General features: G+C 44.9%; 2 protein-coding genes across 8 annotated transcripts in view; one reads left to right on the top strand and one right to left on the bottom strand.

Moving 5' to 3' along the window:
- Positions 1–40: 40 nt before the first annotated feature.
- Positions 41–20,672, top strand: LOC5500511. Of its 5 annotated transcripts, none has more exons than XM_048731482.1 (18): positions 41–204; positions 1,372–1,408; positions 2,290–2,394; positions 2,646–2,822; positions 3,198–3,331; positions 9,304–9,460; positions 10,498–10,599; positions 10,987–11,304; positions 11,572–13,242; positions 13,482–13,642; positions 13,883–13,958; positions 15,361–15,533; positions 15,988–16,119; positions 16,539–16,716; positions 17,036–17,172; positions 18,408–18,576; positions 19,563–19,904; positions 20,262–20,672. In XM_048731482.1, exons 4-18 carry the CDS (start codon positions 2,699–2,701, stop codon positions 20,348–20,350), a joined length of 3,963 nt encoding a protein of 1,320 aa, XP_048587439.1. In that variant the 5' UTR covers positions 41–204; positions 1,372–1,408; positions 2,290–2,394; positions 2,646–2,698; the 3' UTR covers positions 20,351–20,672. The 5 variants fall into 5 exon arrangements, with proteins under 5 accessions (XP_048587439.1, XP_048587437.1, XP_048587436.1 ...); XM_048731480.1 differs by having other exon boundaries at positions 42–193; XM_048731479.1 differs by lacking the exon at positions 41–204 and having other exon boundaries at positions 1,018–1,408; positions 11,572–11,832; positions 11,875–13,242.
- Positions 20,673–20,727: 55 nt separating this feature from the next.
- The window catches only part of LOC116607198, a 31,316-nt gene continuing 29,049 nt past the window's right edge, over positions 20,728–22,994 (bottom strand). For 2 of the 3 annotated variants that reach the window (XM_048731484.1, XM_048731487.1), the window contains one exon: positions 22,477–22,655. In XM_048731484.1, coding sequence (XP_048587441.1) covers positions 22,477–22,655 — 179 coding nt within the window. Of the gene's footprint in view, positions 20,913–22,476; positions 22,656–22,994 lie in introns of those variants that run through there. The other variant, XM_048731485.1, reaches the window with a different exon arrangement.

The following is a 22,994-nucleotide window of genomic DNA, read 5'->3' as shown; positions in this document are numbered from 1 at the left end:
TGATTGGCTGGGCGCGCAGGTGGCGAGCTTGTTGTGTTCATCTCGCCGGTACAACAAGCAAAGTATTTATGTCGTGTGTAAGAGCCATGTAAGAGCCATCTCGCCGGTACAACAAGCAAAGTATTTATGTCGTGTGTAAGAGCCATGTAAGAGCCATCTCGCCGGTACAACAAGCAAAGTATTTATGTCGTGTGTAAGAGCCATGTAACAGATGAAAAAGCAAACATGTTTGTGCAAGTGATTGTTTTCATTTTAAAGATAAAAGCGAATAATAGGTGTGGAAACGTACAGACATAGACCTTCAGGGATGGCACGAGTACGAACATTATTATGGGTGGTAGGGGACGGGGGTTCGTGTGTGTGTAAATAGGCCTTCACAGGGCAGAAGGCACCGTGAGTAGGTGGGGTGGATCTTTTGCTTGCCTTTGTTTTGTTTACAAAAATGTCAAAAATGGCATTTTAATGCGAAACCAATGCTTTTCAATTTTCTCGCGTGTTTGACTGGTCTTACTTTTTGTTTTGCATTTGTACTTAATTTTTCGAAATGGCTGATAAAGACATTCCAGTTTACCGATGCAGTGTCATACGTCATATGTCGTGAAGTATGCAGCCATATTAGTCTTTACAGAGGAATGAATTTCCCGCCATTTTAGCGTCATGGTGTCCCATATTTAATCAACATAAGTCTGATTTAGATATCTGACACGACGAGCCCTCCTTTTTACAAATGGATTTGCTATTTTGGCGCGTGAAAAAATGATGTCTTCTTATCTTTTAGAGGAGCGCCGGTTATATCGACATGAATCACAAATTATGCTCATCTCTTATAGTTCAATTTTAGAAATAATCAAATTAAAATTGATTTTGGCAGCGTCAACCCTATCACCTTAGAAATCGTACACACTGCCACTCTTTTTCATGATTGAACGCGAGAACAGTTTGAAGCAAAGTCGCACTTCACATTAATGGCGCCGATTTGGAGTTTTTGCGCGCGTCAAAAAATATCCATTAAAAGTTTGCAACATCGAAAAATTACATTAACTGTACGGGCCTTTAAACCAATAGTTTATTTAAAGATACAAAAGTAAACAAAATCGTTGAGCGCAACTGGCTTAAGATAGATCCGAAAAAGAGAAAATCCTTCGCTCTGACGCTAACAGGTACCTGAATTGCAGTAAACAAAACAGCAAATTAGCATTCCGCTTGAGGGAAGCTGGAATATTTAATGAAATACCGGTATCTGTCGCTTGCTTGTCGCTTGTGTGCAGAATTTTTGGGAGAGCAGGCAGTTAATGAGTGCGAGGTTTTGACATAGCCATGGGGACTTCAAATCTGCTTGTGCTGTTGTTGATGATTGCACCTCATTCACAGGGTCTTTCGCTCGCATCAGGAAGTGTCATCACTAGAGGTGAGGACGCTACACAGCCACCTCGCTCAAAACTTTAGCCCAAGCATTCACATTTGCTGGTAATATAAAGCCATTGCTCGAATGCTGCTTGTGAATGCTTTTCAGGCACTCAAATATATCAATATCACTCCTAAGGCAATTTCCCAGACACTCTCGGTTTATTGGCGAGTGTACTGAAGCCCCTTTGTGTTCCATTTGAATATCATGCAGTTATAATAATTCCGAATTTTAAGGACTGTTACATAAAAATTAAGGTTTTTATTTAAGATACCCAGCTTGCTTCTTCCTGGAAGACATTCGTTTTTATGAATAATTGTTTTGGGAAAATACAACAACGAAATATAAAATATATATCAAATAAAATTCAGGCAATTTCCATTGTAAAATGTAAAGTATAGACAGAAATCAATCTTTCTACAATTTCTTTTAACTGGCACCTTACTTGAAAAAAAAGGAAAGAACAAACGTCCAGCACAGAACATACAGACCTTACCTATACAGACCGATGCTTACATGATAATAACTTGTTATTGGGCACATGAGCGAATATGTACTGTATACAGAGAGATCTCGCAAGTTTCTCTTAAAACAGGCAGCGTATGCACAAGTCATGTCTAGCTTGTTTTTTGGTGTCAGAGATTGAGAACAGGCTGTGAAATCTGCAAAGCTTTAAGCGCATTTTTCTGAATTTTCTAAGGCATAGATTTCGCGATTCTTTAATATCGAAAAGATTGCTGGCGATCCCGCCCTTCCACCACAAGTAGTAATGACTTGTGTCTCTAGAGAACTTGATGTCAGTTCGAGCAAAGCGAGCGGGGGACTCGAGTTTTCGTGGACCCGCTATACCTCACTTATACTACAAAAGCCGTTTTTTGTTTTAGTAAAAAGAGTGGCCGCGGCTAGCAACTCGTCATTCGCGACATCTAAAGAGTCCAAGAGAGTATCACCATCTCCTGGTATCGATGGCACCGGACTACGGTACCCAAGTAAGTTGTGACTGTTCTACACACACCTAACGCAGAAGCACATTAGATTCAAACAGATAGGCTATAGTAAGTAAGCCATAACTCCACAACACTAACACACAGAAACTCTACCAAGGAGAGGTTATCCTTAACACGCATATCATAGTCAAACACAACACAACACAACACCAAAACCAACACAACACTAACACCAACATAACACAACACAACACAACGCCAACCATGAAAAAGTTGTTGATTCTTTTTTTCAGTTTGCTACTACAATCTTGGGGTGAGCAACCGTCAAGTCATCAAAGATGAACAGATGACGGCTTCGTCATACTATGGCACCGATCACTTGCGCCCTTACGAGGGAAGGGTTGGCGGAAAGCATGCTTGGTGTACAGGATATAACGCGACGGGGAGACAGTTTCTCCAGATTGATTTGGGTAAGTACTCATCATCATCATCATCATCATCATCATCACCATCATCATTATCATCATCATCATCATCATCATCATCATCAACAACATCATCATCTTCATCATCATCATCATCACCACCACTATCATCATCATCATCATCATCATCATTATCATCATCAACATCATCATCATTATCGTCATCATCACCATCACCAACATCATCATCATCATCATCAATCACTGATCATCATCATCACAATCATTGTCACCACTACCATCTTGATCATCAGCACAGCCGTAGGTATCTTCCTAAAATTACCAACTCAAAATCAATAACTTGTATTCTAAATATACATTTTTCAAAATCACTCATATCTGATCTCGTTATTTCCCCAGGCTCCATCAAGCTCGTCAGTGCCCTTATCACGCAAGGCTCGAAAGATAGCGACAGTTGGGTCACGCAATACCACATACACTACAGCTTGGACAGGGTCACGTGGTACCAGTATAAGGAGAACGATGAGGTCAAGGTAAGGGAATGCGAAGGATAAAGGAGGATGAGGTCAAGGTAAGGGAATAGGGAGATGGAGGAGGATGAGGTCAAGGTAAGGGAATGGGGAGGATGGAGGAGGATGAGGTCAAGGTAAGGGAATGGGGAGGATGGAGGAGGATGAGGTCAAGGTAAGGGAATGGGGAGGATGGAGGAGGATGAGGTCAAGGTAAGGGAATGGGGAGGATGGAGGAGGATGAGGTCAAGGTAAGGGAATGGGGAGGATAGAGGAGGATGAGGTCAAGATAAGGGAATGGGGAGAATGGAGGAGGATGAGGTCAAGGTAAGGGAATGGGGAGGATGGAGGAGGATAAGGTCAAGGTAAGGGAATGGGGAGGATGGAAGAGGATGAGGTCAAGATAAGGGAATGGGGAGGATGGAGGAGGATAAGGTCAAGATAAGGGAATGGGGAGGATAGAGGAGGATGAGGTCAAGATAAGGAAATGGGGAGAATGGAGGAGGATGAGGTCAAGGTAAGGGAATGGGGAGGATGGAGGAGGATAAGGTCAAGGTAAGGGAATGGGGAGGATGGAAGAGGATGAGGTCAAGATAAGGGAATGGGGAGGATGGAGGAGGATAAGGTCAAGATAAGGGTATGGGGAGGATGGAGGAGGATAAGGTCAAGGTAAGGGAATGGGGAGGATGAAAGAGGATGAGGTCAAGGTAAGGGAATGGGGAGGATGGAGGAGGATGAGGTCAAGGTAAGGGAATAGGGGGGATGGAGGAGGATGAGGTCAAGGTAAGGGAATGGGGGGATGGAGGAGGATGAGGTCAAGGTAAGGGAATGGGGAGGATGGAGGAGGATGAGGTCAAGGTAAGGGAATGGGAAGGATGGAAAAGGATGAGGTCAAGATAAGGGAATGGGGAGGATGGAGGAGGATAAGGTCAAGGTAAGGGAATGGGGAGGATGGAGGAGGATGAGGTCAAGGTAAGGGAATGGGGAGGATGGAAGAGGATGAGGTCAAGATAAGGGAATGGGGAGGATGGAGGAGGATAAGGTCAAGATAAGGGAATGGGGAGGATGGAGGAGGATAAGGTCAAGGTAAGGGAATGGGGAGGATGGAAGAGGATGAGGTCAAGGTAAGGGAATGGGGAGGATGGAGGAGGATGAGGTCAAGGTAAGGGAATAGGGGGGATGGAGGAGGATGAGGTCAAGGTAAGGGAATGGGGGGATGGAGGATGATGAGGTCAAGGTAAGGGAATGGGGAGGATGGAGGAGGATGAGGTCAAGGTAAGGGAATGGGGGGATGGAGGAGGATGAGGTCAAGATAAGGGAATAGGGGGGATGGAGGAGGATGAGGTCAAGGTAAGGGAATGGGGAGGATGGAGGAGGATGAGGTCAACGTAAGGGAATAGGGGGGATGGAGGAGGATGAGGTCAAGGTAAGGGAATGGGGAGGATGGAGGAGGATGAAGTCAAGGTAAGGAAATGGGAAAGATGGAGGAGGATGAGGTCAAGGTAAGGGAATGGGGGGATGGAGGAGGATGAGGTCAAGGTAAGGGAATGGGGAGGATGGAGGAGGATGAGGTCAAGGTAAGGGAATGGGGGGATGGAGGAGGATGAGGTCAAGATAAGGGAATAGGGGGGATGGAGGAGGATGAGGTCAAGGCAAGGGAATGGGGAGGATGGAGGAGGATGAGGTCAACGTAAGGGAACAGGGGGGATGGAGGAGGATGAGGTCAAGGTAAGGGAATGGGGAGGATAGAGGAGGATGAGGTCAAGGTAAGGAAATGGGAAGGATGGCGGAGGATGAGGTCAAGGTAAGGGAATGGGGGGAATAGAGGAGGATGAGGTCAAGGTAAGGGAATGGGGGAATGGAGGAGGATGAGGTCAAGGTAAGGGAATGGGGAGGATGGAGGAGGATAAGGTCAAGGTAAGGGAATGGGGAGGATGGAAGAGGATGAGGTCAAGATAAGGGAATGGGGAGGATGGAGGAGGATAAGGTCAAGATAAGGGAATGGGGAGGATGGAGGAGGATAAGGTCAAGGTAAGGGAATGGGGAGGATGGAAGAGGATGAGGTCAAGGTAAGGGAATGGGGAGGATGGAGGAGGATGAGGTCAAGGTAAGGGAATAGGGGGGATGGAGGAGGATGAGGTCAAGGTAAGGGAATGGGGGGATGGAGGAGGATGAGGACAACGTAAGGGAATAGGGGGGATGGAGGAGGATGAGGTCAAGGTAAGGGAATGGGGAGGATGGAGGAGGATGAGGTCAAGGTAAGGAAATGGGAAGGATGGAGGAGGATGAGGTCAAGGTAAGGGAATAGGGGGGATAGAGGAGGATGAGGTCAAGGTAAGGGAATGGGGAGGATAGAGGAGGATGAGGTCAAGGTAAGGAAATGGGAAGGATGGCGGAGGATGAGGTCAAGGTAAGGGAATGGGGAGGATGGAGGAGGATGAGGTCAAGGTAAGGGAATGGGGGGATGGAGGAGGATGAGGTCAAGATAAGGGAATAGGGGGGATGGAGGAGGATGAGGTCAAGGTAAGGGAATGGGGAGGATGGAGGAGGATGAGGTCAACGTAAGGGAATAGGGGGGATGGAGGAGGATGAGGTCAAGGTAAGGGAATGGGGAGGATGGAGGAGGATGAGGTCAAGGTAAGGAAATGGGAAGGATGGAGGAGGATGAGGTCAAGGAAAGGGAATAGGGGGGATAGAGGAGGATGAGGTCAAGGTAAGGGAATGGGGGGGATAGAGGAGGATGAGGTCAAGGTAAGGGAATGGGGAGGATGTAGGAGGATGAGGTCAAGATAAGGGAATGGGGAGAATGGAGGAAGATGAGGTCAAGTTAAGGGAATAGGGAGGATAGAGGAGGATGAGGTCAAGGTAAGGGAATAAGGGGGATGGAGGAGGATGAGGTCAAGATAAGGGAATAGGGGGGATGGAGGAGGATGAGGTCAAGGTAAGGGAATGGGGAGGATGGAGGAGGATGAGGTCAACGTAAGGGAATAGGGGGGATGGAGGAGGATGAGGTCAAGGTAAGGGAATGGGGAGGATGGAGGAGGATGAGGTCAAGGTAAGGAAATGGGAAGGATGGAGGAGGATGAGGTCAAGGTAAGGGAATGGGGGGGATAGAGGAGGATGAGGTCAAGGTAAGGGAATGGGGGGAATGGAGGAGGATGAGGTCAAGGTAAGGGAATGGGGAGGATGGAGGAGGATGAGGTCAAGGTAAGGGAATGGGGAGGATGGAGGAGGATGAGGTCAAGGTAAGGGAATGAGGAGGATGGAGGAGGATGAGGTCAAGGTAAGGGAATAGGGGGAATGGAGGAGGATGAGGTCAAGGTAAGGGAATGGGGGGATGGAGGAGGATGAGGTCAAGGTAAGGGAATGGGGAGGATGGAGGAGGATGAGGTCAAGGTAAGGGAATGGGGGGGATGGAGGAGGATGAAGTCAAGGTAAGGGAATGGGGAGGATGGAGGAGGATGAGGTCAAGGTAAGGGAATGGGGGGGATGGAGGAGGATGAGGTCAAGGTAAGGGGAAGGGGAGGATGGAGGAGGATGAGGTCAAGGTAAGGGAATGGGGAGGATGGAGGAGGATGAGGTCAAGGTAAGGGAATGGGGAGGATGGAGGAGGATGAGGTCAAGATAAGGGAATGGGGAGAATGGAGGAAGATGAGGTCAAGTTAAGGGAATAGGGAGGATAGAGGAGGATGAGGTCAAGGTAAGGGAATAAGGGGGATGGAGGAAGATGAGGTCAAGGTAAGGGAGCGGGGAGGATAGAGGAGGATGAGGTCAAGGTAAGGGAATGGGGGGGATGGAGGAGGATGAGGTCAAGGTAAGGGAATAGGGGGAATGGAAGAGGATGAGGTCAAGGTAAGGGAATGGGGAGGATGGAGGAGGATGAGGTCAAGGTAAGGAAATAGGGGGGATGGAGGAGGATGAGGTCAAGGTAAGGGAATGGAAAGGATGGAGGAGGATGAGGTCAAGGTAAGAGAATGGGGAGGATAGAGGAGGATGAGGTCAAGGTAAGGGAATAGGGGGATAGAGGAGGATGAGGTCAAGATAAAAGAATAGGGTGGATGGAGGAGGATGAGGTCAAGATAAGGGAATGGGGAGGATGGAGGATGGAGGAGGTCAAGGTAAGGGAATAGGGGGGATGGAGGAGGAGGAGGTCAAGGTAAGGGAATGGGGGGGATGTAGGAGGATGAGGTCAAGGTAAGGGTATGGGGAGGATGGAGGAGGATGAGGTCAAGGTAAGGGAATGTGGAGGATGGAGGAGGATGAGGGCAAGGTAAGGGAATAGGGAGGATAGAGGAGGATGAGGTCAAGGTAAGGGAATGGGGAGGATGGAGGAGGATGAGGTCAAGGTAAGGGAATGGGGAGGATGGAGGAGGATTAGGTCAAGGTAAGGGAATAGGGGGATAGAGGAGGATGAGGTCAAGATAAAAGAATAGGGTGGATGGAGGAGGATGAGGTCAAGGTAAGGGAATGGGGAAGATGGAGGAGGATGAGGTCAAGTTAAGGGAATGGGGGGGATGGAGGAGGATGAGGCCAAGGTAAGGGAATAGGGGGAATGGAGGAGGATGAGGTCAAGGTAAGGGAATGGGGAGGATGGAGGAGGATGAGGTCAAGGTAAGGGAATAAGGGGGATGGAGGAGGATGAGGTCAAGGTAAGGGAATGGGAAGGATGGAGGAGGATGAGGTCAAGGTAAGGGAATGGGGGGATGGAGGAGGATGAGGTCAAGATCAGGGAATAGGGGGGATGGAGGAGGATGAGGTCAAGGTAAGGGAATGGGGAGGATGGAGGAGGATGAGGTCAAGGTAAGGGAATAGGGGGGATGGAGGAGGATGAGGTCAAGGTAAGGGAATGGGGAGGATGGAGGAGGAGGAGGTCAAGGTAAGGGAATAGGGAGGATAGAGGAGGATGAGGTCAAGGTAAGGGAATGGGGAGGATAGAGGAGGATGAGGTCAAGGTAAGGGAACGGGGAGGATGGAGGTGGGGCTAGGGGAACAGAGTCATGTGGTACCAAACCAAAACAGGGATGACGATGGGGTCTTCGTAAAAGCTGGCAGACAAGTATGCACGGAAAAAGATTGCAAGAGTGCACTACCTTGGCCACCAATATAAAGATTGCGAGAGTACAACGCGCGCTACCGTGGTCACCAATATAAAGATTGCAAGAGTACGACGCGCGCTACCGTGGCCACCAATATAAAGATTGCAAGAGTACGACGCGCGCTACCGTGGCCACCAATATAAAGATTGCAAGAGTACGACGCGCACTACTCTGGCCACCAATATAAAGATTGCAAAAGTGCGACGCGCACTACCGTGTCCACCAATATAAAGATTGCAAGAGTACGACGCGCATTACCGTCGCCACCAATATAAAGATTGCAAGAGTACGACGCGCAATACCGTGGCCACCAATATAAAGATTGCAAGAGTACGACGCGCACTACTCTGGCCACCAATATAAAGATTGCAAAAGTGCGACGCGCACTACCGTCGCCACCAATATAAAGATTGCAAGAGTGCGACGCGCACTACCGTGGCCACCAATATAAAGATTGCAAGAGTACGACGCCCAATACCGTGGCCACCAATATAAAGATTGCAAGAGTGCGACGCGCACTACCGTGGCCACCAATATAAAGACTGCAAGAGTGCGACGCGCACTACCGTGGCCACCAATATAAAGATTGTAAGAGTACGACGCGCACTACCGTGGCCACCAATATAAAGATTGCAAGAGTGTGACGCGCATACCGTGGCCACCAATAAAAAGATTGCTTTTAGAAATTTGTCCAATTATCACGTGAGGGTCACTGTTCTAATTGACACGAAACTCATAAGAACGTTTCTATCACGCTTTGAATGATTTTGTTTGTTGGCTTGTAACGTATGTCAATCAGATATTCCCCCATCCCTATTTTCTTTCTTGCTAAAACTGCGGCAACGGTATGACCCAGTGCAACTTAATATTTTAACCAAATGTGACGTTTTCATATTTCAGGTTTTCAAGGGCAATAGTGACGCTACGAGCCCTGTGATTAGATTCCTCACGCATCGACTTGTTGCACGTTACATACGGTTTCTACCACAGGCGTACCGCGCGCCAGTACCGATCCGCTGTATGCGAGTTGAACTGCAAGGATGTTCCTTCAGTGATAGTAAGGGAATACGTCATGAGTTACCATAGGTTACGTCATGAGTTACCATAGGTTACCATAGGTTACGTCATGAGTTATCATAGGTTACGTCATGAGTTACCATGTGTTACATCATGAGTTACCATAGGTTACGTCATGAGTTACCATAGTTTACGTCATGAGTTACCATAGGTTACGTCACGAGTTACCATATGTTACGTCATGAGTTACCATAGGTAACGTCATGAGTTACCATGGGTTACGCCATGCGTTACCATGGGTTACGTCATGAGTTACCATAGGTTACGTCATGAATTTCCATGGGTTACGTCTTGAGTTACAATGGGTTACGTCATGAGTTACCATGGGTTACGTCATGAGTTACCATAGTTTACGCCATGAGTTACCATAGTTTACGCCATGAGTTACCATATGTTACGCCATGAGTTACCATATGTTACGTCATGAATTACCATGGGTTACGTCTTGAGTTACAATGGGTTACGTCATGAGTTACCATGGGTAACGTCATGAGTTACCATAGTTTACGCCATGAGTTACCATAGTTTACCCAATGAGCTACCATATGTTACGCCATGAGTTACCATATGTTACGTCATGAGCTACCATAGTTTACCCCATGAGTTACCATAGGTTACGCCATAAGTTACCCTGGGCCACCGTTTTCGCAACACTCATTTGTTAGAGGAGATAAGAAAGTCTGAAGAAATCCAAAGTAAAAGAATGACAGAGTTCTAACTCTGTTCAAACATTTTGCATAACCTTCTGCAAGTACTTTCTTTCATTGAGAAAAAACTGCACCGCGTGCATGTTCTGTTTTTGCAACATTTACAATGAGCGAAAATTACGAGATTACAATGAAGAGAATGGTAGCCGAAAAACATGCTACGTATAATTGTAAGTTAAAAGACGTACAATTTAAAGCAAAACATATTTAAATGTTTAATCCCTACCAGGCCGGGTTTCACAATGAATGTTACAACGCATTTGTATTTATACTCGTGGTTCCAGTTAACTAAAAATTTGTTTATCCGCAGTTGATATCGCTGTTAATCAGACTGCGACTCAGTCCAGCACGGCCCTAGAAGCGAACGCATCTCGAGCTGTGGACGGTAAACTTGACATGGACTTCAGCGAAGGTAATACAGAAAGGAAGTTTAATAGGATTTTATTATAAACAATCCACTGATGGCCCACCCATGATGCATTGCATTCCGTCCGTGTGGGCATGCATGCTTTCTACAATCAATATACGATTCGATGAAACGGGCCTTCTTCTTTGTTATGACAAAATATTTTCTTGGGATAACTCCAGCGCCACGGATAAGGCGGAATACTTTTTGCTCCTATATACAGTACCTATTTGAGGCTGCGTCATTTCTGCGCCTTAGCAAGTAAACACGTCTTTAGATCCCTTGTTTTTAACAGATTAATTTTCTATTTCTCCTTATGCCCTTGTAGACGAGACATGTCCCTAACAGTACAGGCAAATTACGGCTGTATTATTTTTTATTGTGTCCTTCTAGACGAGACATGTTCCCTGACAGCACGGCAGGCAGATCCATGGTGGTTACTGGATCTCGGCTCTCCGACAACGATAAAAGAAATATTTATCGCAAATAGACACGACGACATCGCTGATAATCTTAAAGACTTTGAGATCAGAATCGGTAATAGTCGAGAGAATCAGGGCGCAAGTAACGCGAAATGCGGCGACAAACACACGGTGATCCCTGGAGGGTTCAAGACTATCGTTTGTAACAACACGGGAAGGTATATACATATCAGTATCCCTGGAGATGACAAGACGCTCTCCTTGTGCGAAGTGGTGCCTTACGGAATGGGTGAGTTAGTATGGGACAGCAACAACCCCTACCCCTACCCCTATTATTTTTCTCATTTCTATCCTATACCCCCTCCATCAGCCTATCCCCCACTCCCTGCCGTCCTGTTGTTTTATCCAATCACTTGGCCGTTAATAGCTTGTTAAACCGACTGGGATATTTGATAGGCGGAAGAATATGTTTCTGTTGAAGACAATGTCTAAGGTATCTTAGTCATTACAAAACGTTGGTGGACACTTTCTAAAATATTGAACATTTTATGTCTAGATCCTTCTCTAGTGGATTACAGTCCAGCCGACATTCTTTATTACGTAACACTCGTTAAACAAGCCAGGTTCCTCCGACGCATGCAGATACTTCAAGCACAACTGATGCAGTTACGACTTAACGCATATAGGGAGTACCTTCGAAATGTTACAGCCTCTAAAAACATGACTGAGTCTGGAAACAATACCAGTAGTAATAGTACTGGTGGACTTGGAATTGGATTAGGAGTAGGACAAGGAGCACTTGGTGGGCTTGCTGGAGGTGGAATTCCTGGACAAGGAGCACTTGGTGGGCTAGCTGGAGGTGGAATTCCTGGACAAGGAGCACTTGGTGGGCTTGCTGGAGGAGGAATTCCTGGACAAGGGGCACTTGGTGGGCTTGCTGGAGGTGGAATTCCTGGACAAGGAGCACTTGGTGGGCTTGCTGGAGGAGGAATTACTGGACAAGGGGCACTTGGTGGGCTTGCTGGAGGTGGAATTCCTGGACAAGGGGCACTTGGTGGGCTTGCTGGAGGTGGAATTCCTGGACAAGGGGTACTTGGTGGGCTTGCTGGAGGAGGAATTCCTGGACAAGGAGCAATTGGTGGGCTTGCTGGAGGTGGAATTCCTGGACAAGGAGCACTTGGTGGGCTTGCTGGAGGTGGAATTCCTGGACAAGGAGCACTTGGTGGGCTTGCTGGAGGAGGAATTCCTGGACAAGGGGCACTTGGTGGGCTTGCTGGAGGTAGAATTCCTGGACAAGGAGCACTTGGTGGGCTTGCTGGAGGTGGAATTCCTGGACAAGGAGCACTTGGTGGGCTTGCTGGAGGAGGAATTCCTGGACAAGGGGCACTTGGTGGGCTTGCTGGAGGTGGAATTCCTGGACAAGGAGCACTTGGTGGGCTTGCTGGAGGAGGAATTCCTGGACAAGGGGCACTTGGTGGGCTTGCTGGAGGAGGAATTCCTGGACAAGGGGCACTTGGTGGGCTTGCTGGAGGTGGAATTCCTGGACAAGGGGCACTTGGTGGGCTTGCTGGAGGTGGAATTCCTGCACAAGGGGCACTAGGTGGGCTTGCTGGAGGTGGAATTCCTGGACAAGGGGCACTTGGTGGGCTTGTTGGAGGTGGAATTCCTGGACAAGGGGCACTTAGTGGGCTTGCTGGAGGTGGAATTCCTGGACAAGGGGCACTTGGTGGGCTTGCTGGAGGTGGAATTCCTGGACAAGGGGCACTTGGTGGGCTTGCTGGAGGTGGAATTCCTGGACAAGGGGCACTTGGTGGGCTTACTGGAGGTGGAATTCCTGGACAAGGGGCACTTGGTGGGCTTGCTGGAGGTGGAATTCCTGGACAAGGGGCACTTGGAGGTTTACAGGGACAGGGTGCTGGTATGTTAGGCAAGGGTCAAGGTGTACTTGGCGGATTAAAAGGGCAAGGTCTTGGCGCTTTTGGTCAAGGCCAAGGTATGCTAGGAGGTCTGCAGGGTCAAGGTCTCGGTGCGCTTGGTCAGGGCAAGGGGATGCTAGGAGGTTTACAAGGCAAAGGACTAGGCATGATGGGTGGAGCCCAAGGTCAAGGTCAACAGCTCTTAGGTCAAGGTCAAGGGATGGTTTCCGGTCTCCAGGGTCAAGGAATGGGCGCGGTCAGTGGTCTTCAAGGGCAAGGCATGGGCATGTTCAACAACCTTCAAGGTCAAGGTGAGAACTTTTCAAGAGTAGATTTTACATTACTGATGAAATAACGATCAAACCCGCGCTTCGCTGGCCAATAACTCAACTGTTTGACCAGTTTCTCGCGGTAGGCGTTGAAGCATGACTAACCTGTTTGACCGGTTTCTATCGCTAGGCGCCGGAACAAAACCTAACTTGTTTGACAAGTTTCTCGCGCTGGGCGTGTGAACAGAAAATAACCTGTTTTACCGGTTTTTGCTTGCTAGGTATGGGCGCAGTGACTAACCTCCAAGGACAGGGCATGGACCTTGCAGGGGGGTTACAGAGCCAGGGCATGGGGATGGTGAAAGGTCTGACTGGAGACAAGGGGGGGATTACAGGACAGGCAGATGATTTGATGAAAAAGGCCCAGGATTTCTATAAAAAGGTATGGTCGCTTTTGTTTGGCCTTACATTGCTGTTGGTGGAATGTATTCCACATACGCGATAGTCACCTCCAGTTTCGCAGTATCAACTTCGTGTAGTAGCCCGTATTCATGCATCAATATTAACAAGTAAAGTCACGTGCATGTGATCATGTATCATAATGTTCATTTGTGCAGTATTTACGTTCTACACTTTTTTTCTGAAAGGCCTTACACCTGAAAACATCGCTTGCCTTTTTCAGCTCTCGCCTTACATAGATAAAGCCAAGAAATTCTACCACGAGCAGATCAAGGGAAAGTACTACAAGATGGCAATGGGTGCGTACAATTGTCTTGAAAAAATGTAGTGGTTATGTGTAGTGGTTATCATGTTGACGCTGTATGAGTCCCATGCTCCAGGATCCAGCGTACTTTGCGGGCGCTCCCTAAGGTCACTACCGCAGAAGAGCTGCTGGAAAAGTTTATAACAATTTTGAGTTTCAAAACGGTTGGAGCTCCTGTGCTGTGATTGGGCCTTTTTTTAAGGTGTGTAAAAAGGCCCAATCACAGCACAGCATGGTTTACTTGTAATTCCTAATTTTGTGTTTGTCAGCTCGCGTCGCTGACAAATGCTTTGCCTGTTTGATGGATCAAGTTACTTTGTTTTGTACGATAAGAGGAACTCTGCAGCCAGAACAATTACTTGTGATACTGTCGTGTTTAGTGGGAAAGAGCGATGTTTTTGCTCAGCTACCGACAGCCTTCGGTAAAAGCCTGGTATTTCAAATCTTGCCACTTTTTTTAAATTCAAAGAAGCGCGCAAAATTGGCGACTCGAATGTTCCCGAGAACCCTGTCGTTGTGGTCGTTTGCCCGCTGAAGTCGATCGTCCAACTGCAAGCGAAGATTATCCAAGCGCTTGGAGATCAGATCTATATTGAGACGAATTCTTTTTTGAGTTTAAGTAAACTTACGAATAAAAGTTTGCCTGCTGTCGAGCGTCGAGCTGCAGTATGAAAAAAACGTAAACAAAGGCTAAGTTTTCCACATTTTGTCTACGACAGCGTTTCTTCACAAAAAGGTCAAACTAATAAAAAATAAGACAACGATTTAGTGTGTACTGACCGAAAAGGTCCTGACGTTCCATTTCGGTATCTCGAAGAAAGAAACTGTATTTAATTCCGTCAGGAAAATTTGGATTTCATCGGCTGTTAGTAGTATCCTGCATAGAATTGTTTAACTGGCTTTCTGGGCGCGTTTTATGTGATGCAATGTCTTGGAATGTGTGACTATCATCTTGGAATGTGTAACTGTCATGTCTTGAAATGTGTAAATATCGTTTACTGGATTGTGTAACTGTGATGTCTTGGAATGTGTAACTTATATGTATTGGATTGTGTGACTGCCATGTCTTTTAATATCTTTGTTTGTGTTTTTCGAGTGTGAACATTGTGTGCCTCTCGCTTTTTAAATTTGTTGAGCTTAAGAAAATGTTTTAAAAATTTTTTGATTTCGGGATACTAATTTCTTAGATAGTCATATTTTCTCGTTGCGACTCTAAAGATTGTGTGGCTGTTATGTGTTTTTGTGCAGCTCCCGTGTCTTGGGTTTACTTACTCTCGTGTCTTCAATTGCGTCTCTCTTTGATGTCTTGATTTGTATTTGTGGGGTTACATTGCCTTACTCCATGGCTTAAATCACCTTACTCTTATTTCTTGGATTGCGTGACGTTCTTGTTTCAGCATATTTTGAGAAAGGCAAGAAGGTCGCCATGAAAGCCGTCAAAATGTTTGAGGAGACTATCCTGGCCGAGATGAAGGGGGTTATAGGTGACATTGGTGGAGAATTCGGCTCACTCACAAACTATGACACCGGCGACATACACGGGCTGTTGGACAAGGTCAACAGCACCAAGGTAATGCAGAAACAGCATCATCAGTCTTATGTTGATTGTCTACTTTTTTTGTTTACATTTGTTAATACAATGTATTTACGATACATGTATCAAATATTTCTTGCGAAGGTCTTTTTCCAAAGGTTTGCAAACGCCTCCAACACATTGCTAAACACATTGTAATAAGGAACAGGATTGCGTTTTGCTTCATACTTCTTCCAGTCTAAAATCTATTCCGGCAAGGAGTCTTTTATTTTTTAAAAAAAACAATAAATATATTTATTGAAATATTTATTGAAAATTGCTTGTTTTTTTGTTGCAATTCATTTTAGGTGGATAGCTGTAGCTCCTGCACATTTTCTTTAGAATTTCCATGGCGTGGTACAAGTCGACCAGACGAATTACCCCCAATCAAAAAACGCCATATTAGTACAATCTCTAGATTAACCGGATTATTTCGACTCTTTTCTTTCAGGTCCGCAAACTGGTTGAGAAAATGCGGCCCCTGATCGCTAAGTATATTGACCTGGCGCAGAAGACTGCGATGGACGTTTTTGAGAGAGGGAAGAAGGAGTTCAATAAAATCAAGGACCAGATTATGGAAGAGGTATCCTAACGTCACCGAGTGCGAAGTTCGTTTTTAAACCGTTTTATAAGCTCGTAAAATCAGTGCAGCAATACCCAGCTTTGTACTTTCGCAGCATTGATGTTACAGGTATTATGTGAAAACAGTCCAATAACAGAACCTCTAGCAACAAACAATACAATAGTATATTAAAAAATATGATAGCAAGAGGCGCATGCATGTAGCTACTGCAAAAATATTACATCAAATTTAGAAATGTTTTACTGCGATTTCTAGTTCGCACTACAAAAATACTTCAGAATCTTTACAAAACAGGGTGTAAACAGAACAATAGCCTAAAGCCATAAAGCATCATAAGAAATTTTGTGCAGCACAATATGGAGGAAAAGACAAAGGTTACCGCGAATGCGCAAATGATTGATTCCTTCTTCCATCTCCAGGTTGATAAAGCTAAGGACATGGGCACAGGCCTGATCGGTGAAGCCGAGTCTATGGGTAGAGGTGCTGTGAGCCAGGCAGAATCCATGGGCAGCAATTTGCAAAAGACGGGAATGGGCGCCGTCAATCAAGCGAAGGGCGCTAGCATGGGACTCGTCAACCAAGGACGAAACTCACTCAGTACGTATTTTGACTGTTGTCTACGACACTATATCTAACAATATCCTGGATTTTAAGGTGATGTCTTTTTGTCTGGCGAATTGCAATATCATGCAAAAGTAAATGGCGAGGATACTCACAAGCTGAACTGTTGTATTTTTAACAAAAAAATATTCAAATTTCAAATGGTCAAATTTACCAGATAATTTATAGACAATCCTTTTCATCGGAGGTAAAAAGATGGAGATAAATGAAGATTATTCGATTCTTATCACACACCTCAAATTATTACATGACTTTTTATAGTTATTTTGATGTTCTTGTTTTTTCTCTCTCACAGATCAGGCCCAGCAGCAAGCGATGGGCCAGTTTAACAATTTGCGCAACACTGGAATGGGAGCCATCAACAACGCCAGACAGCAGGGAATGGGGGCCGTCAACCAGCTTGGAGGGGCAGGGCAGGGGGCATTTGGCCAGGTAACAGGGGATAAATGGGGTATTTGGCAAGGTAAGAGGAAATAAATGGGGTATTTGGCCAGGTAAGAGGGGATAAATGGGGCATTTGGCCAGGTAAAAGGGGATAAATGGTGTATTTGGCCAGGTAAGCGGCGATAAATAGGGTATTTGGCAAGGTAAGACGGAATAAATGGGGTATTTGGCCAGGTAAGAGGGGATAAATGGGGTATTTGGCCATGTAAGTGGGGATAAATAGGGTATTCGGCCAGGTAAGAGGAGATAAATGGGGTATTTAGCCAGGTAAGAGGAAAAAATGAGGCATTTGACCAGGAAAGAGGGAATAAATGGGGTATTTGGCCAGTAAAGAGGGAATAAATAGGGTATTTGGCCAGGTCCAGGGGCATTTGTCAAAATAATAGTGGCCGGGTATTTAGGTATGTTAGAGGACCATTTGTTAAATGAAGGTCATTTAAGGTCATTTGTTAAAAGAATAATGTTATTGTAGAATGTCTGCGAGAAACGGGAGGCATTTTGAAGCAAAGTAAATTTTGTTAAATATATTTTTGGGTGCTGTTTGAGCCCTTTTTAGATGACGCGATATGTAAGAATGTATGTAATGATTTTACTGGTTCTACTGGTACCCCGATGATGGTCTGGCCGGTTGGCAGGATTTTTGTACATGTGATCAGGTTTGTTGTGGTCAGGCTTGCTGGGCACGTGGTCAGACATGTTGTGCACATGGTCACGCTTCTTGTGCACGTGGTCAGGCTTGTTGTTTAGATGGTCAGGGTTATTCTGCACGTGATCAGGCTTGTTGTGCACGTGGCAGGCTTTGTACTGACTTCCACCAGTCATACTACCAGTTATTCTGGTGAGAAAGGCATTACAGAGCGATGCTCCGAATCAAATGCCCCAATGTGTGTATTATTAGTAAGCCTTATCACTGAGCGTGGGCACTGCTAGAGGCCCAATTGGGTTCCAAATGTCTTTACGCGTCTTTCAGCATGTGTGTGAAGTGTAGTGCAGTTTAAAGAGACAGGACCTTCGATTTGTTGTCCTTGTTCGAGAGGGACACGGTACAAATGTCTTCAAATCACTTGTGACACAAATTCGAATCAAGACATGAACTAGGAAAAATCCCCAGGCCATATCAGTCCAGCCTGGACCACGGCGGTGAGAGGCTAAAAAGTCCTAAAATTAACCTAAAAATACACAATCAAATATATATAATCATCTTATTTCTTTTAACCATTCAGTTCCAGGGGATGGCTGGTCAAATGCAAGGCATGGGCCGTGGTGCTCTCGGCCAGGGCATGGGCGCGTTCAATCAGTTCCAAGGCATGGGCCAGGGCGCACTGAACCAAGGAATGGCGCTTGGTGGCAACTTACAGGGCATGGGTCAAGGGATGGCAGGAAACCTCCAAGGTAGCTTGATACACCATGCCATCAACAACTCGCGCACTAGCTTTTATTAGTATTGCTTGTTGTTAGAGTTCACAAAAAGACACGCCTCTAGTGCTAAATTATCAATTCTAGTGAAAGGAGGGGGCGCCAAACACATTTTATTATGCGATCGATTTTTGAACAGATCCTATTTGAAATACATAATCCAGTCCATACAATGTTAAGAATTTAGTTTTGATATTTGCCGCACTGCAATATCTGCAATCAGCGACAATTTGATGAAAATTTTAACGCCTCATATGCAGTTTCAAATGGAAATCTTAATTACGTAGCATAGTGTCTTCGATATCCTCCCCTCCCCCAAATCAATGTTGGATTCTTTTACTGACAACCCTAGACAGCAACTTTGAATGTGGGCGAGGGGGATGTGAGTAATAAAAAGCTCCCATATTGTAAATTATTTGAGTAAGACTAATTTTTAGATGTCATTTTCAACAGGTTTTGTCGCTGATTGTGGTCCAGATTAAATCAACCTTGTACTAGAACACTAGCTCACAGTTTATCATACAACCCCCCGTTACAAGCAAATATTAATTTTCTAATTCCTATATTCCCCCTGTGGCTGATAAGTATGAGCCCCCGGTTAATCAAAGTTAAAGGAACCTCTTTATTTGCTCTCATATGTGTTTCACTACATGCCGTCCTTTTCAGCCTTCATCCCCTACGCCACTGCCATGCTATACCTGTGGACTACCGTATATGAAACTAATTGGCATATCATGTGTGTAACACGTGTCAGGGTAGCCATCTTGTCTCACAACTCGAGACTCTTGTATTTTCAAGCCTTCTAGTAGCTCATGTTGAATTAAAACCGAGTTTATTGAAACTATTTTTGGTGTCAGAAGTGGGATTCAAACCTACACCTCCATTCTACCCACCACCCCCTAAATTCGTATAAAAGGTAATTAGTAAAACTGTGACTGGTAAATTCGTTTTTTCCCGCGTAGGTGCAGCTGGCGGCGCCTTCGGCCGAGCTCAAGGTCTTGCAGGGGGTCTCCAAGGGATGGGCCAAGGGGCACTCAGCCAGGGGCGTGGCATGGCTGGGGGGCTACCCGGAATGGGTGCTTTGAATCAAGGACGAGGACTGGCTGGTGGTCTACAAGGGATGGGTCGAGGAACATACGGTCAGCTTGGAGGGATAGGTGGACAGCTTGGAGGGATGGGTGGTCAATTAGGAGGAATGGGTGGTCAGTTTGGAGGAATGGGTAGTTCATATGGTGGGATGGCCGGCCAGTTCGGTGGAATGCAAGGACAAGGAATGACACAGCTTCAAGGACTTCAAAATCAAGGTAGCTATTATTAAGGCCTTTCTATAATTAAATAATTCCTCTACTGTGTTTTGACAGTAGTGCAATGCCTCATAGGTTTTGCGCAAGCCTTGTATGTTTAGTGCAATGCCTTGTATGTTTGGCGCGATGCTTTGTATGTTTGGCGCGATGCCTTGTATGTTTGGCGCGATGCCTTGTATGTTTGGCGCGATGCCTTGTATGTTTGGCGCGATGCCTTGTATGTTTGGCGCGATGCCTTGTATGTTTAGCGCGATGGTTATGTATGGCAGAATGTCTATTTAGCATCTACTCGGGCGTCGAGCAACTCACAAAGAAACGTTACCGTAATATTTGTTACGACATTTGTGACATTTTCAGGCCAACAACAGACCGCAGGAGCAACATCCAAGCAAGGAACAGGAAAACGAAGAAAGCGTCGGCGAAGAAACACGTTCACATGGAACTGAGAGATATATACTGCATCATTAAATCACTTTAAAAGATGAACTAAGCCAAATCCATCATATCTAAGCCCTCACAAGGTCGCTGCTAGTCGTTAATTATCCTTTCCACGGCGGGTAGCCAAGGATGGGCGGAGAAATCGCGTGCACTCCCACCACGTCTGCTTTGACTCCATTAAGCAGTATTTTCATATCATGAAAATGTACTTTTTGTACAATAAATACTACCCTCTCCGCCCAAACACTCAGCAAAACCAACCATTAGTTGAAAAATTTGTAGGTAAAAATGTTATTATATGAGAAAATAAAGAAGCCGTTATCAGCGCTATTGATGGTTGATCTAAACAATGCCCAAACAGACCTATAAAGATAAAAAGACAGGATTTCTAAATATGATTTATTAGATAGATTTCATGTCGCTACTCCGATCATACAATGCATACGATTTGATTTCCACAAAAAACGACAAAACATATTTAATATGACGACATTACAATAGAACAGTCACGGGAGACGGTCAGTAGAGATGATGACGACGCTTGAACTATATGTGGACAGTAGAGTGCATCTGGAATAAAGTCATAAAATATTTATGATGGAACTATGATAGATTGAAATGATGATGTTTGATGATCCTGCTGACGGGGATGACATTGAAGACAACAAAGATGATGATGATGATGAAAATCAATACGATGAAGACATTGATCGTGATGATGATGATGATGATAATAATTAGAACCAATACGACGACAAGGACACCGTATAATAATGATGACGGCAATGGTGATAATGATAAAGATGACGATGGTAATGATGGTGGTTATGATGATAGTAATGGTGATATTGATAATGATGATGATGGTGTTGGTGATGATGATGATGATGATGATGATGGTTATGATGATAGTAATGGTGATATTGATTATGAAGATGGTGGTGGTGAAGAGGATAATGATAAAGATGGTGGTTATGATGATAGTAATGGTGATATTGACAATTATGATGATAGTGGTTATGATGATAGTAATGGTAATATTTATTATGATGATGGTGGTGGTGGTGATAATAATAAAGATGGTGGTTATGATGATAGTAATGGTGATATTGATAATGATGATGATGGTGGTGATGGTAGTAATGGTGATATTGATAATGATGATGATGGTGTTGGTGATGATGATGATGATGGTAGTGGTTATGATGATAGTAATGCTGATATTGATAATGATGATGATGATGATGGTGGTGATGATGATGATGATGATGATGGTGGTTATGATGATAGTAATGGTGATATTGATAATGATGATGATGATGATGGTGGTGATGACGATGATGATGGTGGTTATGATGATAGTAATGGTGATATTGATGATGATGGTGATGATGATGATGATGGTGGAGGTGGTGGTGGTGATATTGATGTTGATAATGACGATGGTGGTGGTGGTGATGATGATGGTGGTTATGATGATAGTAATGGTGATATTGATAATGATGATGATGGTGGTGATGATGATGATGATGGTGGTGGTGGTGGTGGTGAAGATGATAATGATAAAGATGGTGGTTATGATGATAGTAATGGTGATATTGATAATGATGATGATAGTGGTTATGATGATAGTAATGGTAATATTAATTATAATGATGGTGTTGGTGATGATGATGATGATGATGATGGTAGTGGTTACGATGATAGTAATGGTGATATTGATAATGATGATGATGGTGATGATGATGATGATGATGATGATGGTGGTAATGATGATGATTGTGGTGGTGGTGGTGATGATGACGATGATGATTATGATGGAATGTTATTATCTATGATGTCTGTGCCTTTGTTAATGATTATTTTACTTTAGTTTAGTTTAGTGCTTTTTCAAGTTAGATATAAAAGGTGATATGGAGGTATGTGATATGGAGACATCTCAAGGACGATGGTTATGAGAATGATATTTGTGATGATAAAAATAATAATAAGGATGATAAAGACCATGATGACAGCACCGATTCAATAAACATACTGATATCTACAAATACGATGACAGTTAAACAAAACGCAGGAAGAATGTCGACACGATGCAGAATGATGACTTACGCTAACTACATCACAAAAACGTGACTTACCAAATGCACACTCCCCATCGTTTGTCCACGTCGTATAAGGGCGTGACCGCGCACCATTTGTCCAGCGAGTCCCGAGAAGTGCACTTGTTATACACTTTGCCTTTGTAAATAAATGGAAATGCACAACACTGGCCTCCGGCATTTCCTCCAAGCGTTGGCACTCCTCCGTTACAATCTGATTTACAGAAGATATAAAAAGCTTTGAGTCTTGCAATCTTGCACTAGTATGTGTGTTTCTTTTATCATTGGTTTCCGGGCCAGTCGCCCGGAGATAGTTTATTCTCGCCGTTGTCTACCTCTTATCAAAACGTATTTGCCCCCTCGAAAATCAGCATCCCAGCTACACGTAACAAACACGTATTCAATGCAAAATGAAATGTCAAATCGAAAGGTGCTTTTAGGCACTAATTGTTTGTTATAATAGATTAAATCCAGCGATGACAGGAACTTCTATAGATAACAAATGCAGATGCATACAGCAAAACATGAAACACTGGGTCGAGACATGAACTCA

This window comes from Nematostella vectensis, chromosome 8 (assembly GCF_932526225.1).
Source record: "Nematostella vectensis chromosome 8, jaNemVect1.1, whole genome shotgun sequence".
NCBI lineage: Eukaryota > Metazoa > Cnidaria > Anthozoa > Actiniaria > Edwardsiidae > Nematostella > Nematostella vectensis.
Note: the sequence above shows the minus strand (reverse complement) of the source record. Positions and strands in the feature narration are given on the sequence as shown.